The sequence below is a fragment of the Chinchilla lanigera genome, unplaced genomic scaffold (genome assembly GCF_000276665.1).
Source record: "Chinchilla lanigera isolate Chin_1 unplaced genomic scaffold, ChiLan1.0 scaffold00021, whole genome shotgun sequence".
Lineage (NCBI taxonomy): Eukaryota > Metazoa > Chordata > Mammalia > Rodentia > Chinchillidae > Chinchilla > Chinchilla lanigera.
This window is the reverse complement of record NW_004955422.1, coordinates 23,944,775-23,961,352: the sequence shown is the minus strand read 5'-3', so window position 1 is coordinate 23,961,352 and position 16,578 is coordinate 23,944,775. Positions and strand designations below refer to the sequence as shown.

General features: G+C 43.9%; 1 protein-coding gene across 1 annotated transcript; it reads left to right on the top strand.

Moving 5' to 3' along the window:
* Positions 1 to 11,308: 11,308 nt before the first annotated feature.
* On the top strand, positions 11,309 to 16,302 carry LOC102025259 (spermatogenesis-associated protein 31E1-like; the record flags this gene model as incomplete). Its single annotated transcript, XM_005384977.2, is given in 5 exon segments — positions 11,309 to 11,556; positions 12,271 to 12,334; positions 12,891 to 12,951; positions 13,135 to 13,196; positions 13,338 to 16,302. Coding segments are annotated over 5 exon segments (3,338 nt in total), but the record flags the coding sequence as incomplete, so codon positions are not given.
* Between the last annotated feature and the right edge of the window lie 276 nt (positions 16,303 to 16,578).

Here is a 16,578-nt window from a genome sequence, read left to right as displayed (position 1 = left end):
TTGTTTGGCCCCTTTGTCAAAAATAAGTTGGCTGAGTGTGTTTGTGGTTGTGGCTGCATCTTCCAGTGTGTTCCATTGATCCTCGGGTCTGTTTTGTTTTTGTTTTTGTTTTGCTCATACCATGTTGATTTTGTCACAGTGGCCTTGTAGTATAATTTTAAGTCAGGGATTGTGATGTTAATGAGTATTTTTAAAGAGCCAAACATTGGCTTTAAAACCAACTGCAGGCTACTTCAGTTCACAGTGAGGGAATGCCTTAAGGTGACTGTATCATCTTAACACTTTTTTACTGAAGTAAATTTGGTTTTGTTCCCTAGAAAGGAGGGTGGGCTAAGGACTAACTCCAATGTGTTATGTCTATACTATTTATGTTCCAGATAGACTTAACTCATATCTCTAGGGCTTTTTCTGGGATACATTTCTTTCACAATGTAGCTGCTTGATTAGGGGTTGTACACTAAACTAAAATTTACAAAGTATTAAAAATTTACAAAGTATTTACAAAGTATTAAACTTAGCATAAAGCTAAGCAGGACAATTAGAGGATCTGCCACCTTGCCAATGACATTATTATCATTTCACATTATTCATGAACTTTCTTTTCTTTTAATTTTTTTTTTGGTACCAGGAATCGAACTCATGACCTCAGGCTTGCCAGGCAAGCGCTTATGCCCTAAGCTACATCCCCGGCCCTCTTTTAATATTTTTAATTAGGTTATTTCTCTAAAATGTGAGTATTCCATAGTTTAGCTATTAGAAGTACTGTATATTTGCACTCTGATGTTTTTCAGACATTTTTCTCTCCTTATTCAATGTACATTCATCAGACTCATCTCATGACAGAAAAGGACGTTAGAAACAACGAAGGTGACACAATGTGGCAATCAGAGCATCTGTGATGGGACACCGCTGTCTCCAGGGAAAGATCACTGCCCACACCTAGCCCTCTAACGCACTGTCCTTGCACACCTGCTGCTTCTGTCTGTCTCCCCCTCCACACTGTGACATTCTGGTGATATCATCCCAAGGCCTCAGAGCTGGGAAGAAAATAACTTATCCACTGTCAGCAAAGTGACTTAACACCAGGTCCCTGCAGGTGCCCCTGTGTCCCTTGTGGAGTCTTCTGTGTGTGGTCAGGGGTGGGTCTGTCCTGCTTGTCACTGAGCAAGGTGTCGGACTCAGTTGTGTGGAACAGCAGATGGGTGTGTGTGAACAAGTCACAGTAGGCAGAGTGTTCCAAAGTGGGACCAGAAAGGGAGCCTGTGGGGAACCCAAAAAACTGCTGCCAAATGTGCTTGCCACCAAGCATCTGACGTCATCAGCAGCAGAGGAGAGTGAGGGCCATGTGGAAGTTTCTGGAATCCCTGCATCTGCCCATTATATGTCTAATCACAAAGATATTCGGGAGTCACAGCCTGCGTCCCAGCCTTGCAAATGTCATGTGGACTCCAGTCATGGAGAGCACTGACCTGTTCTACATAGCGAAGGCAATGCTGGTACTGTGTTTGGTCTGACTGTGTCCCCAGAGTTCATCCCCAGTGTGCCAGGGTAAATGGGGGGCTTTTAAGAGGTGACTAGGCCATAAGGGCTCTGTCCTCACGAGTGGGTTTCTCTCATTATTGTGGGACTGGGTTCCTGAGCAAAGGATGATTCTGGATCCCACGTCTGCTCCTCTCCTGTGCTGTCTCGCCATACGATGCCTTTCAGCCATGTTATAATGAAGCAGCAAGAAAGTGCTCACTAGATGTGGCCCCGCCATCTTGGACTTCTCAGATCCAGAACAGTGAGCCAAATGAATGTCTGTTCATGGATCCATCACCCATTCTGGAGAATTCTGTCACAACAGCACATTCACACCAGCGAATGTCATTTCCACCTTGCTCAAGTCAATAAGATGACAACCTAGCTCTCACCTCACCAGACCTACAGTCTCTGAAGATACTTCAAGTAATGGGGATATCTCTATCATCTGGGTGACACAAGGAAGTACAACTTGGGAGCCAGAAACAGGGATTATGTGGATTGGGAAGCCTATCAAACTGGTCACTGAGGAAGAGTGAAGTCTCTCAAAGGCCTTGGAGAAGGGGGTCTCTCCAGGGGAAAGGATGATGGAAGGGGACTTGGTGGTAGATGTGGCACTGTCTTTATGGCTCCCTATGGTGTGGAACTTGTTAAGATCACAGGATTCAACACTTACTTTCAAGGCTTAAGCCTGGGTCCAGCCAACCCATCCCTTACTTTTCTACTGTAAATTTGTACTTTAGCATTATGGTAGCCAGCTGTATGTCTCAGCACCTTTCCCTGAGGGATACAGGAAGCAAATATATATTTACCCACTTGGTATGACAAATGGTAAGGAGGGGGAATTGTGCAAAACTGTCAAAATGGGTCATGGACCTACCTTTATGCTCTGGCTAACTGGTTTATCCAAGTGTCACAGAGGGTACATTAGACCCACACTGCTCCAGGATTTGTTATAAAAATGTTCTCTTTTGATTTTTCTGATAGAAGCAGCCCAATGCAGCACAATGGTATGCAAAAAACCAGATTTGCAAGTTTTGGAGGAGGTCAAAAGTGAATCATCAGATTACTCATGCATGGATAATGAAGATATCCATTATGATAAAATACATGTTTTCATAACAGAGGAGTGGTACGGGCCTGTGATGATGATTATTATGGTGGTGATGATGGCTTTAATGTTGGCCATGTGAGTCAAAGTTACTATGACAGTGAAATGGAGTAAGAATCGACTGATACAGATACAGGAAATGCAGGCCTCCTTGATTCAGATGACAAAGAAAACAGTAATGTAAGTATACATTTGACTAGTCAAAATGTTACAATATGGCCACGAGACCAAATGGAATGGTCCAATGTTAGTACTAGGTCCAAAAATATAGTAAAGTTTTTGGCAGGGATGAAACATATTGGAGAGAATGCCTTCACTGCCAGCCACCTATGAAAAGTCCACCTTCCATGACTGCATGAGGCTTTGGGGGGACATCCAGACACAAACCATAACACCATCTATTCCAATTTCCTGTAAGGTTTTTTTATTATGATTGGGTGCTGGACTTTATCAAAAGCTTTTTTCGCATCTATTGAGAGGATCATGTGGTTTTTCTCCTCGGTTCTGTTAATATGGTGTATTGCATTTATTGATTTATGTATGTTGAACACTGGGATGAAACTAACTTTGCCATGATGTATAATCTTCTTGATGATTTGCTGCATTCAGTTTGCCTGTACCTTATTGAGGATTTTTGCCTCTGTGTTCATGAGGGAGATTGGCCTGTAGTTCTCTTTCTTTGTTGGGTCCTTCTCTGGTTTTTGTATCAGGGTAATGCTTGATTCTGGGAATGAATTTGGGAGTATTGCTTCCTTTTCAATTTCATTTAAAAACTTGAGAAGTAGTGGAATTAGGTCTTCTCTAAATTTCTTGTAGAATTCAGCAGTTGAATGTTGAGGTGGTGGCATGGCTACTGTTGGGGGTTTTAGGCAGATTTATATTGAGAATCAAAAGCAGAGAGCCCAGCAGAATTATTTAAAACATTGTGAGTTTGGCCAGAAGAGAAGTTCCAGTAAAGCTATGGACCACAAAGATAGAGTAGAGGAGATCTTGATTGCTGCAAAAGAACAGGAGAATAAAAAGATGGCCTGAGGATTATCACAGGAAGCAGAAGAACTCTACCTTTTGCAGCTTCAAAATTGTAAAAGTGAAAGACTTTGCTTTGAGAAGAAAGCTGAGGAGCATCATATTCCAGAATGGTGATGGCCACACCATGTTCCACAATGGCAGCAGCATAAAGAATTTGTTCCTCAGAATTGGATTCAGTGTGCTCAGCAATCCAGGCACTGAACTGCCCCCGCTACAACTAAAAGAAAAGAAAGCCTGGCTACTGCTCCAGCTGACAGGTGACCTTGGCATCATCTATGTGGTGCTGGTTTTAGGCACATGCAGAATGCAAGACTTGTGGGGTTAAGAAGGCTTCCACCCCAATTTCAGAAGGCCTTGGAAGCCAGGTAGTGTGCCCCTGAGAGGGCAATGTGTGAAGCTGTGAGGTTGAAGCCAAAGGTACCATGGAGATCTCAGAAGTTTGGAGAAGTCAGAAACACAGATCATTTGTGGAAAACTGCAAGGAGGGAGCAAAGCCAGTCCAAGAGAAAAGGCATGGGAGCTACAACCACCAGAGTGCCATACAGGTGGAATCACCCAAGACCTTTCGAGCTATTTGCCACAGACTGCCTCAGATGCTGCATGTGGAACTACAGGACTTAATGTTTACCCTGCTGGATTTTGGACTTGGTTTGGTATCCTGTTTGTAACTTTTGAAATAGAAATGTTTATCTTGTGCCATTGAATGTTGGAAGTGTTTAGCTTTCTTTGCATTTGTACAGGGGGTTAAAGCTAAGAGTTTGCCTTATATCCTGGAGGAGACTTGGGGCTTGGACTTTTCAGCAATGCTGCAACTGTTAGGACTTTGGCAACTCTGAAAGATGGACTCTTAGAGATGGCCTTTTGCATAAAGGGATGTGTATGAGTCTTTTGGGTGCCAGGGAAGAATGTTATGTTTTGTGTCTAGATGTCCCCCCAAAGCCTCATGTGGTTAAGGGAGGTAGGCTTTTTGGAGGCAGCTGAATATAGTTTGTGAATGGTTCATGGTCTAGTGCTGGGACTGGGGGTGTGAGTGCTATACCCACCCTAGGATGGGTAGCCTGTATACAATATAAGGAAGGAAAAGAGCTTCCTCTTTCTTTTGCTCTTGTTGCTTTGTATCTTCTGCCACCATGAAATGTTGCCCCTCTGCCACACCACCTTGCCTTGGAGCCAGCCAATTATGGACTGAAACATCTACAAACTGTGAGCTAAATAAACATCTCCCTCTTTAACTTTGGCTGTCTGGTATTTTGTTCCAGCAACAAGAAAAGTAACTAAGACAGATGGTCTTCATTTCAGTCTGATAAAAGACATCTATGACAAACCAATAGCCAACATTATACTAAATGAATAAAAATGGAAAATGTTCACTCTAAAATCAGGAAAAGACAAGGATGTCCAGTGTCACCACTCTTATTCAATGTAGTTTTGGAAACTTTAGCCAGAGCAATTAGAAAAGAGAAAGAAATAAAAGGAATAATGATAGGAAAGGAAGAAGTTAAATTATCATTATTTGTGGATGACATGATACTCTACATAAAATCCCCAAATCTCTACCAAAAGACTTCCAGATTTAATAAGCAAATTTAGTGGTCAGATACAAAATCAATACTCAAAAATCAATAGCCTCCCTCTACATGAACAATAAGCTCACTGAGAGAGAAATTGGGGAAACAACACCTTTCACAATAGCATCCAAAAAAATTAAATACCTAGGAATCAATCTAAAGAACGATGTAAAAGACCTCTACATTGAAAACTATAGTAGCCTGAAAAAGGAGATTGAAGCAGATATTAGAAAATGGAAAGATACACCTTGCTCTTCAGAAGGAAGAACTAATATTATGAAAATGGCCATATTCCAAAATTGTCATACAGATTTAGTGCAATCCTTATCAAAATTCCAACAGCATATCTCACAGAATTAGAGAAAACAATCCTAAAATTCATTTAGAACCAGAAGAGACCTAGAATAACAAAAGCAATTCTGGGCAACAAAGGCAATTCTGGGCAACAAAGGCAAGGTAGGGGGCATCACCATCTCTGACTTGAAATTATACTACAAAGCTACTGTGACTAAAAAAAAAAACCAATATGCTACTGGCAAAAAAAAAAACCAAAACAAAACAAAACAAAACAACCTAAGGATCAGTGGAACAGATAACAGATTAGAAGATGCAAAAACAACTCCAGACATACTTAGCAACCCTATCTTTAATAAAGGTATAAAACATATTCACTGAAAGAAAGTTAGCCTCTGTAATAAATGGTGCAAGAAAAATTGGCTTTGCACATGCCAAAGATTAAAATTGGACTCATATCATTCACTATGCACTAAACTAAAGCTGAAATAGATCAAAGATCTAAATATTAAAACAGAACCATTAATTATGCAGGAAGATAAAATAGGTAGAATTCTTGAAGACACTGGTGTAAGAAAAGACTTTATGAACAGAACCCCAATTGCATAGGAACTATCACAAAGGATCAATAGTTGGGATCTCATCTTATTAAAAAGCTTTTGCACAACAAGAGAAACCACCAACAGAATGAAGAGACCACCTACAATGTGGGAAAAAAATGTTTTCCAGCTGTTCATCAGAAAAAGGTTTACTATCAAGAACATATAAAGAATTCAAAAATATCAGACTCCCCCAAATTTAAAGACCCAATCCCAAAATGGGTATCTGAGATGAATACATACTTCTCAGATGAAGAAGTACAGACAGCAAATAAATACATAAAAAAATGTTTAACATCATTGGTCATTGAAGAGATACAAATTGAAACAATGGTAAGATTCCATCTCACCCCAGAAAGAATGGCTCTTGTCAAGAAATCAACCAGCAACAAATGCTGGAGGAGCTGTAGGGGGAAAGGAACGCTTCTCTACTGTTCGTAGAATTGTAGACTGGGGCAACCACTGTGAAATCAGTGTGGAGATGCCTCAAAAAACTGGGATTAGAGATCTCATTTGATCCAGCTATTCCCCTTCTCGGTATTTTCCTGGAAGAATTAAAAGCATCATACCACAGTGATATATGCACTCCCATGTTTATAGTGGTACAGTTTGTAATAGCCAAATCTTTGAAACAGCTCAAATGCCCATCAACTGAGAAATGGATAAAGAAGTTGTGGGGTTTTTTTTATACAATGAAGTTTTTTTATACAATGAAGGATAAGCCTGAGACATTCCTAGGTAAATGGATGCACCTTGAGATCATATTCTTAAGTGAAATAAATTGTACCCACATTTGTGTCATGCCCACAGCTTCCCAAACCAGTGGATAGTGAAGGTTTAAATGAAAGAGACACGTGGTACGATTTTAGCACTCCAGGAGGATCAAAATCCTCTAGCAGAATTTGAGATTCTCTTGGGGCTGAGATAAAGAACTTCCCCGGGTGGCTTGTATTTATTTGGTTTTTAAACAAAGGAAGGGGATACTAAGGAAAATGTGGGAACTGCGCAGGACCTTGGGAGTCAGTTCAAAGACTTTCCCAAGTAGTAAATTATGCCAATCAGGAGAACTACCTTATCTCTAGGTTGGTTTTAATGCAAGAGACTGGAGCCCGCAGCTGCAGTCTCTATTTAGTTAATTGGGGTTGGAGCCAAGTGTCCTCAGCTGTGGCCTTATCTTGTCCTTTCAGGGATCATGGCACCATAGGCCACTACAGGCTTCAGCCGGGACCAGTGACTTATAGAGGTTCACTCACTACGAATCCACTGCCCATCTGGACAAGGGGCCTAGGACAGACTCACAAGTAAACACAGAAAGCCAACTGATTAATTTTAAATCCTGCTCAGAGCTGCTTCATAGTGGTCTTCATCACATTCGAAAAGACCATATTGTTTCTCCAGTGTGAGAAACTGGAAGTGTAAATAAGGACCAAAATGGATATTAAATATTGTGAAATAGAAAAAAAATGTTCAAATGGAAAGGGAAACAAGGGATGGGGGAGGGGGAAAGGAAAGAAGAGAAAAGTAAAAAAGTGAAAAAAGATGGAAAAAAGGGAAACAAAGCTTTTGTAAATGGGGAGGGGAGGAGGAGTTGAAGGGAGGGTGGGAGAATGGGGAAAAAATGAATCAAGTTATATCAAGTACAGGTACACATGATCTATGATACATATGGTCATTATGTATATCTAAAATGTACCCATAAAACAATAAAGAAAGAAGATTGAGAAAAAGGGGCTGTAATGCACAGTGTGAGGGGCAGAGGACCAGCAGGGACCGCTGGGCTTGTGCAAAGGCAACATGGCATGAAGTTTATCATGCCTGGGTGCAGGCAGATAGAAGGCAAAAAGACCATCGGTAGAGAACAAAGAGACGTGTGCCCTATTTAAAGGGATGGAAAGAAGGCAAGGGACTTTACATGGGAGAATGCTAATAAACATCTGTTTATTTTAATAAGCATCAAGACAGCAAAGTTCTCTTGCTGAAAGTTCTCTTGCTGTCTTGTACCTTACTGGGCAAAGTTCCTTTTTTTTTTTTTTTTTTTTCCAGTTTTTTGATTTTTTTTTTTTTTGGAACTGGGAATTGAACTCAGGGCCTCACACTTGCCAGGCAGGTGTTGTGCCACTGACCTATATCTCCAGCCCTGGGCAAAGTTCTTGAGGTGTGTGGTACAAACTTTGGGGTAGTTCCAGATGTTCTCAGATGTCCCCAGATGTCGATAGATATCCTGGAACCTGCAAAATTCCTTGTCCTATCTTATCTCCTTTGCCCTGTGCTTGCCAGTGACAGCTGTGGTGCTGAGCTGAGTTCTCTCCTGAGAATAATGTCTCTGCTGGCAACCAGGTTAGGAGTTAGGAGAGTCATGTCTGATTCAAGCCTTGGGGCAGAACAATATTTGTAGAAATACTGGCTATAATTTACACAATTGATACAGAACACTGATCTGTATATTTCTACTTTTCAAATACAACAGATATATCCATTCACAGATATATCACAAAGTATGGAAAGTCAAAAGAAAATCATATTAAAAGTGACAGAAAACTTTTTTCTCCATGTACTAGGAGATTGCAATTATATTAACTGCTAATTTTTAATCTGAAATTAAAGCAGAAATCCTGTTGGCCTTACCTGTTTGAACACTTGGATCCAGTCACTAAGGGCTGGCCCCCTTGCCTCTGCACCCTGGAAGCCACTGTCCTTCTGGTCAAGAAAGCTGACAAGCTCACCCTAGGCCAAGACCTAGCCATCCAGGTGCCACGTACTGTACTGGACCTCCTAATTAACAGTGGACATTGCTAACTCTCAACAGCCAGGCCACCCAATACCAAGGACTCCTATGCAAAAATCCTCTGAGGTCAGTCAAGCATTACTCTGAGAAATTATTTCCAGACATGGACTCCTTCTGTCCATGGGAAGTGACAGTGGCCCAGCCTTTGTAACAGAAATAATTCAAAACCTCACTGACTTAACCCTAGCTCAGCCCATGGAGATGCTTGGCAATTATGAAAGAAATTTCTATACCTGACCCTTCTCAATGGCTAGACTAAACCTGTGCCCTAGTCCAGTTGGTTACTCCCTTTACAATTGCTTAAAGGTCAGTCCCTCTTCTTGAGTCTTCCCATGCATTCAGAAAATGCCACTAAATCAATCTGTCCCCTTACTGTTTCAAAGGGTTTGTTTCAATGAATTTGACCTTACTGTCTACATGGATACAGTGGGGATCATGGGAGGGGTCCCCACTAAATTTAAAGCTCAAAATCAAGTAGCTACAGGATTTAAAAATTTACTGTTGTGATGGGGCACTATCAACAAAAATGTAGATTGGATAAACTATATTAACTACAATCAACAAAGGTTTATAAATTATAGCCAGGAGGCCATTTTAAAAATAGCTAAACAACTTGGCCCACCAAGCAGCTGTCCTAACAAACAGACTTACTCTGGATATGACTCTAACAACAACAGCAACAACAACAAAGTGGTGTCTTTCTTATGACAGGAACACAATACTATACTTTTATCCCAAAAACCTCTGCCCCTGCTGACACAATTACCAAGGCCTTCCAAGGCCAAACACCCCTGTCAAATAAAACTAGACAAAAACGCTGGAGTTAATAACCTATTTATAAGTTTACTAAAACAATGGTTTGACAAATAAAAGGTCTTAATGGCCTCCATACTTACTTCCCTGATCATTACTATTAAAATTCTCATTCTATGGGTTGCTGTATAATCCCATGTGCACATAGTTTAATTCAGAGGTCAATTCAGACAGGTCGCCAGAAGAAAAGACCCCCAAGTTACCTGAGTTTAATATACATAAGTGCTGCCTACACTCAACAGTCCCTAATGGACTCAAATGATGATGCCCCTCAGAGTTCCTGAGGAGCATTAAGAGGAGGGAATGAAGTAGAAATCCTGACCTAAGGGCAACCATTTCATTCCATCAGGCTGCAGCCATTCTATTCTCTGCCACTGAACTCAGCTAAATCATATGATTTGTTATCAAGTTGAAACTTCTGCAAACTTGCTATAAAGAACTTTGCTACATACAACTATGCTCACCACAAGATATCCATTGTACCATGGTCTTCAGCTATGCTTATCTAGTTTTTTTGTAACTCCTGCTTGCCACCCTATGAAAAAAAGACAAACGCTCTATAATCAGTGACTCAGATTTTAGATATTAGTTCTCTGGGGTCCTCTAGTGTTAATAAAATTCAGTTCAGTTCTTCTCCTGAGCTCCTGGCTACTGTTGACTCAATTTTCCTGCGTAAAATATTGGAAGACAGTGGACTAGCACGCTCAAAGAGCTTAGAGAAAAACATCAATTTCAATCAAAGATTTCACATTCAGAAAATCTATCCATCAGTGATGAAAAGGGAACATATTCTCCAATAGACAAAGCCTAAGAAAATTTGCTGCTGGCAGTACTGTCTGACAAGAAATAATAAAGGAAGTCTTTGAATGGCAAGAAATCATTTATTTTTTTATTTGAAAATAGTGGATTGATTTATCAGTGTCGTGTGTGTGTGTGTGTGTGTGTAAAGAAATTCTTAAATTTTTCTTTTACTGTTTATTTTTCATTGATTTCAAAAGCAAGCATACTAGAAATATGCAAGAATATACTTTGAGGGTTTGTTTCAATTTTATACTTAGTTTGTGACTTTATAATAATGTATTAAATTAATTTTTTGGTTTATAGCCAAATAGCTGAAAAGAGAAAATTAATTGAAAAGTATATAAAAATTTTACTTAAAACTTAATGAGTTAAATAAGTGTGAAAGAAACTGGGATTGGGTTGATGCAATGTAAAAATATATATGGGGAATTTCTGGAGGTATAGAGGTGATATACTGAGTGTGATAATTCCCATTAAAAAAAATGTAAGAGAGAACACCAAAGTTTCACAAACTATGAAACTGATGTAGCTCAGGCAGAGACCCTGAGGAAGCAGTCCCATCTGGGCTTCTGGGTGGTGGTGGTGGTTGAAAATGTACGGGGCACTATCTGACTGGCTGAACAGCTGGATTTGGAAGGAAGAATCTGGAAGACTCAGGAGACTAGAGGATGTGCCGGGCTGGAGGGTGGGGAGTGATGATGGGGTTCCCTCTTCTTTCTGCAGCCCCCCTCAGGACCCCTTTGTGATGAGGAGACCAGAGCTCTGTGATGCAGGCCTGGGCCCCACCCCTGACTCACTGAGGGAACTCTCAGGGCTCAGTAGCCTGAGGGCGACAGTTCAGTTCAGATAATGGAGAATCCTCTCTTCCGTCTGAAAAGTGTTAGTACCACATGGCTGAGCACCAGCTCCACCAGCTGGGCAATGGACATGATCCTTGCCGTTCTGTGTGGGTTGCTGCTCTTTAACCTACTGATCCCTTTCCTGGAGACTGATCCATCCTTCCCATTAACTTGGAAAAAGGAAAACATCAGAAAGGTAAGCATCCCTTGGGAGAAACCCAATAAACAGGCCTCTTTCTTCGACTATATGTTCTACTTTTCCTAAACCAGTTGAGAGAATTTTTGTTTGTTTGTTTGTTTGTTTCTGGTACCGGGAATCAACTCACGACCTTGCACTTGCCAGGTAGGCGCTGTGCTGCTGAGCTCAATCCCCAGCCCCTCAGTTGAGAGAATTATAAGTGTGGAAATCTCAGTAACAATACCATTCTTCTGGGACTGGTGGGGCAGAGGTGAGAGTGGGCACTGAGACATTCATCTGAGACTCTCAGATCACCTGTATGGTGCGCTGGAGGGGCCACAGTGAAATAAAACAATGAGAAAAAAATGGCTAAAACGTAGAGTTCCAGAGAATTTGGGAAAAGCGTCGGAGGACTGGTGCGTCAGTCCCATTCTCACGGCAGATGCATCTGGACTGGCAGCCGGAAGCTCAGGCCTACGTGGGAGCTGAGAGACATGTGGGTAGATCTCAGTGTATGTTTCCTGACAAGAGGAACTGGGACTAATGACATCCATGTGGAGCTTACATGCAAAAGCTATTCTGTTTTCCAAAGAAGAAAAACAGAAAATGCTTTTAGCCACATTACAAATAAACTCTATTTCTGGAATGTAGAAAGTCACACTATTTGGGAACATTGCATACAGAAAAACGCGGGAGAATTGGGTCTCAGACTCTTACTTTCTTGTTTCTCAGCCCCACGTGGAAAAGAAGGGGCGGGGAAAAAGAAGAAAGAAAAAGAAGAGCTATATTCTGAAAGGTAAGGCTCTGTTCTTCTAGGACAGATGTGACTTGAACTCCCTGTTCCTGAGAAACCAGATCCAAATCTCTGCGGCTGTCACTTGAGGAGGTCTAACGGTGAAGCTTCTGGGAAAGAAATCTGACCTGGGGACATTTCTCAGGCTGTGTGCTTGGAATGAAGCTGTGACTGGCCAGGGAAGGGTGGTGTCCGGGAGGGGGCAGTGTGGGTCATAATGGAGCAATACTGTTTACATTTGCAGGCGGAACTTACAGGTCTAACTGCAGGAACGCTGTTTTACTTCTCTATAGCAGACTACTCATTAGATGAGCGGTCTTTCCTCCCCATAAGGTAACTGTGAGGACAATGGGGGTTGGTGGACACAGAAGCTTCTTGTAAAGGATAAAAAGTGGCCTCTCCTTGTTCCTTACTATCACTGTCAGGAGTCTCAGACACTGATGACTGGCTGGCCTGCAGGTCTAATATGATATGGTGTCTCCCATGTGACAATCTACTCGGCTTCTTGTAAGATCCCAGGGGCCTCCCTTCTCTGCCATAACCCAGTCTATTTTTCTAGCTTGCAGAGAGTGCCGAAGGGAACTGGAGGAGACTCGGCAGCTAGTTTTAGTTCTACAAAGGTGAAGATCTTTCTATCTCTAGGACTAAGGGGGAGATGGCATGGTGGGGTGGCTGGCCTGGTGAACCTAGGGTGGGGGACAGTGAAGGGACTGAGGGCCACAGTTGCTGACCCCTGCCCAACCTACCCTCCCTTTGGGGCCTGTCTGCTCCTGGCTGTAGCTTGTGCCTCCTGCTTCCTGCAGCCTCCTACACAAGCTCCCCGGAAACGCCGAAGTCAATCACCTCTCTCATGGAGATGCCCCAGGTGAGGTGTTCCAACCAGGGTCTGCAGGAGCCAATGGACCACCAAGGCATTGGGTGGCAGCCCCTTCTTCTAGCTCTCTGTCCTCATTGCCTTCTCTGATTTCTGGGACCCAGCACTCACTGGCCTCAACCCTCTCCACAGAGCCTCAAGAAGACCAGCCTGCCTTGAGGAGGCTGCCCCCAGGCACTGGGCCCCACGACTCCTGGCTCAGTAAATCCTGTTTGGCATCTTTCGTCAGGTTTCTCTTAGGCCCTGACCTCCTTCACCACTGTCTTTCATGCTTCTCCTGGTGCTGGGCAACTGCCAAGGCCACCTTCTTCTCCAGCTGGGCACATGGCAAATCCCAGCAAGAACATCTGTCTCCCCACCCACCAGACACTGTGCTCTGGGAAAGCCCCTCACACTGGCAGGCAGAGGCGGGAAGAGGGGACCATGCTTTCATCCACCCTGACATGCAGAAGCTGCTGGAGATGCTGATCAGCAAGAGAGTCAAACAGAAAATGCTCCAGGAAAAACCAAAGGGCGGCTCATTTTTCCAACCGGTGAACACAGACCACCCCCGGGTTTCTCTGAGAAACCTGTTAAAGTCACTGGGTGACAAACTCACCTCTGCACAGCCCTTCTGCAGCACAAAGGGCAAAGCAGAGTGGCTTCTTGGGTCTCAGCAGCCCTCTCTCCACAAGGTCCTGGGCAGCCCTTTAGAGCGTGAATGCAGCCTACTCTTCTGGGGCCTGCCCTCTCTGCACAGTGAGTCCCTCGTGGCCACTGCCTGGGCTGGTGAAAGATCTTCATCTACATGGTCTCCAACTATTAAATTTAATGAAGTTCCCACACATATGTCAGATCCATTACTACGCAATTTACCCACATTTCTGCCGTCTGTCCAGCCGCCAGCCCAACTCCTGTGCTTTCCCCCAAAGCCACAGCCTACCTGTCCATCCCAGGTCAGGGCCTGTGGAACAACTTGCTTTACATCCCAGAAGAAGGCACAGTCGTTTCTTCCTATTGAAAATCAGGACCTCGAATGGACCCTGCAGAAGCCATTGAAATGGAGACAGGCTTTAAACTCTAAGCTCCAAAAAGGTCAAGAACCCATTAGCCTACCTACTCTCAACCTTCCTCAAGGCAGCCAGGCCTCTGAGGCCCCACAGTCTTTCTCCATGCTTTCTGGGGATTCTTGCAGCGCTGTACTGGAGAAGAAACCAGAGTGTCACAGGCCAGGGAGATTCAACAGAGATGAGGGGAGCGAGAACTTGCCCCACCCTGCTTTCAGGTTCATACCATCCCAGGGTCTCATACAACATTTGGGCAAATTCCCAAGGAAGTGTGAGGGCCAGGCACAGCACAGCCAGGGACCCACCCAGCCCACCCGGCCCTCAGCACTTGCTTGTGGAAAGAACAAAGCTGTCCAGAATACAGGGTCCCGGCCGTCTGACAGTCCCTTTAATAAGGGTCTGGTAACCCTCAAACGAGAGGACAGAAGGAAAGTTCCACAAGATACAAACAAAGGCAGGAAAGATGCATCCAAGAGTACAGGAAGCACCTCATGGAAGGTTCAGCAGCACAAAGGTGCACAAAGTAACATCATGGGGCCTGAGAAGTATGACTCGGGTGGTCACTTCTCTAGGGGGCAAGAACAGAAATGTCTGCAAAAAGACCTGCAAGTCCATCTGAACAGGAAGTTGGGGCAAATCGAAGAAGGCACGATCCCTGTGTGTGTAAGATCTTGGCTTACTGACAAACACACTTCACCCAAGTCAAACAACCACTCACAACCCACAAATCTTAAATACTCCAACGGTCTGGAAAAGTGTGTGAACACCTCTCAGGTGCTTGCCTTCCTTGATCCCAGAACTCATCTATTGTTGGAAGTGCATATGAAAAACTATCGGTTAAGGCACAAGTGGGGGACACTCTTGCAGAACTTTGAGCCTAGAAACGTCCACACAGGTGAGGCTCAAGCCTTGCCCTCTCCACAGCCCACATTTGCCTCCTTGGAGACCTATGACTCCACGGCTGACTTCACTGCCAAATTAGCCACTTTCCAGCAAGAAATTCCTGGGAAAGTTCCAGGACAGAACGAGACAACAAAAATATCCTTTCCCAGTCTGCAGAGCCCTCTCCCTGCCACCAGGTCATCTGCATGGAAGGAAGTGCAGAGATCTGGCACTGGGACCCCATCTGATCACAATGATGGGCCCTCCGACATCCCTCCAACTGCACAGGAGGTTGGGCTTCCTTCTGCTGCCTGCACCCAGCAGAGCAGCACTGTTCTCAGGATCGAGAGAGGCAGCCCAGGGCCCACTCCAGGCCCAGCAATGGCCAAGCATGATCCAGGGGAGGGGACTGGGATGGTGGCCTTCAGAGGTACCTGCCGCAGCACACCAACGCTGGAAGTCAAACTACTGTCCCCACTCTCGGTAGCCAAAGAGAGCAGGAGGCCAGAGGTGGAGGAGAGGCACCCGGCATGGGAAGTCACCGTAGGAGCCAGCACGATGGAAAACTCTCAGAACATCAACATCAGCCTAAGGCCTTTAGGGTCTCAGGACACCAGTATTCACTCCTCCCCCTCTAATCAAGCTCCAAATGTCGGGAGAAAAGTGGAGTGTCAGCTGGACATCAATAGGCCCAGGGAGAGACAGAGTCCTCCGCCACTGGTCAGGAAGGTAGATACCCCTGGGACCAAATCCTCTCCACACCTGCCAGAGAAGGGCCAGGCTCCTATAAAAAGCCTAATTAAAAAGATGAAGTACTTTCTGCAGTATCCTAATACTAATAAACAATGCAAAGGGCAGGAAGACTTCAGGCAAAAAAGCAAGCCCTCATCAGCCCTTGCTCAGAGCAGAGTATCAATCATAAACAGAGTGGACACAATCAGGGAGGAACCAAAAGTGCAGATGCTGCTGAAAGTTATTCGACAGATTCTGTTAAAGAAATTAGGGCTTCTCCACGAAAGTGCTCCTTCAGGCGCAAACTCCCATAAAGCAGAACCTCCTGGACCTGTGGGTAGGCGTGCCTGCTACCACAGGCTTCCCTCCAGCCCAGACAAGAGGACAACAGTGAAAGACATGGCCTGTGCTCACAACAACCCCAGTGACCACAGCCAGCCTACTAAGAGCAGGTGGATCAGAGACAATTACAGCAGTCAGGTCTTGCTGCCTCAAGTGCCTGCGCGCCCCACCAGTCAAGGCCATCACAGGCCAACAGGCAGGGGTGCCTCAGGTTACCTTCACCATCACCCCACAAGCTCTTTCCAAAGAGTTGTCTTTTCTCAAATGCAGCAGAAGCTTCCTCATGCCTTTTCTTCTGAGGAAAACTTCTTTGCAGAGGAAATGCATTAAAAGAGAAACTGCTTTGTTTCATACGAGCATATCTCCTATAT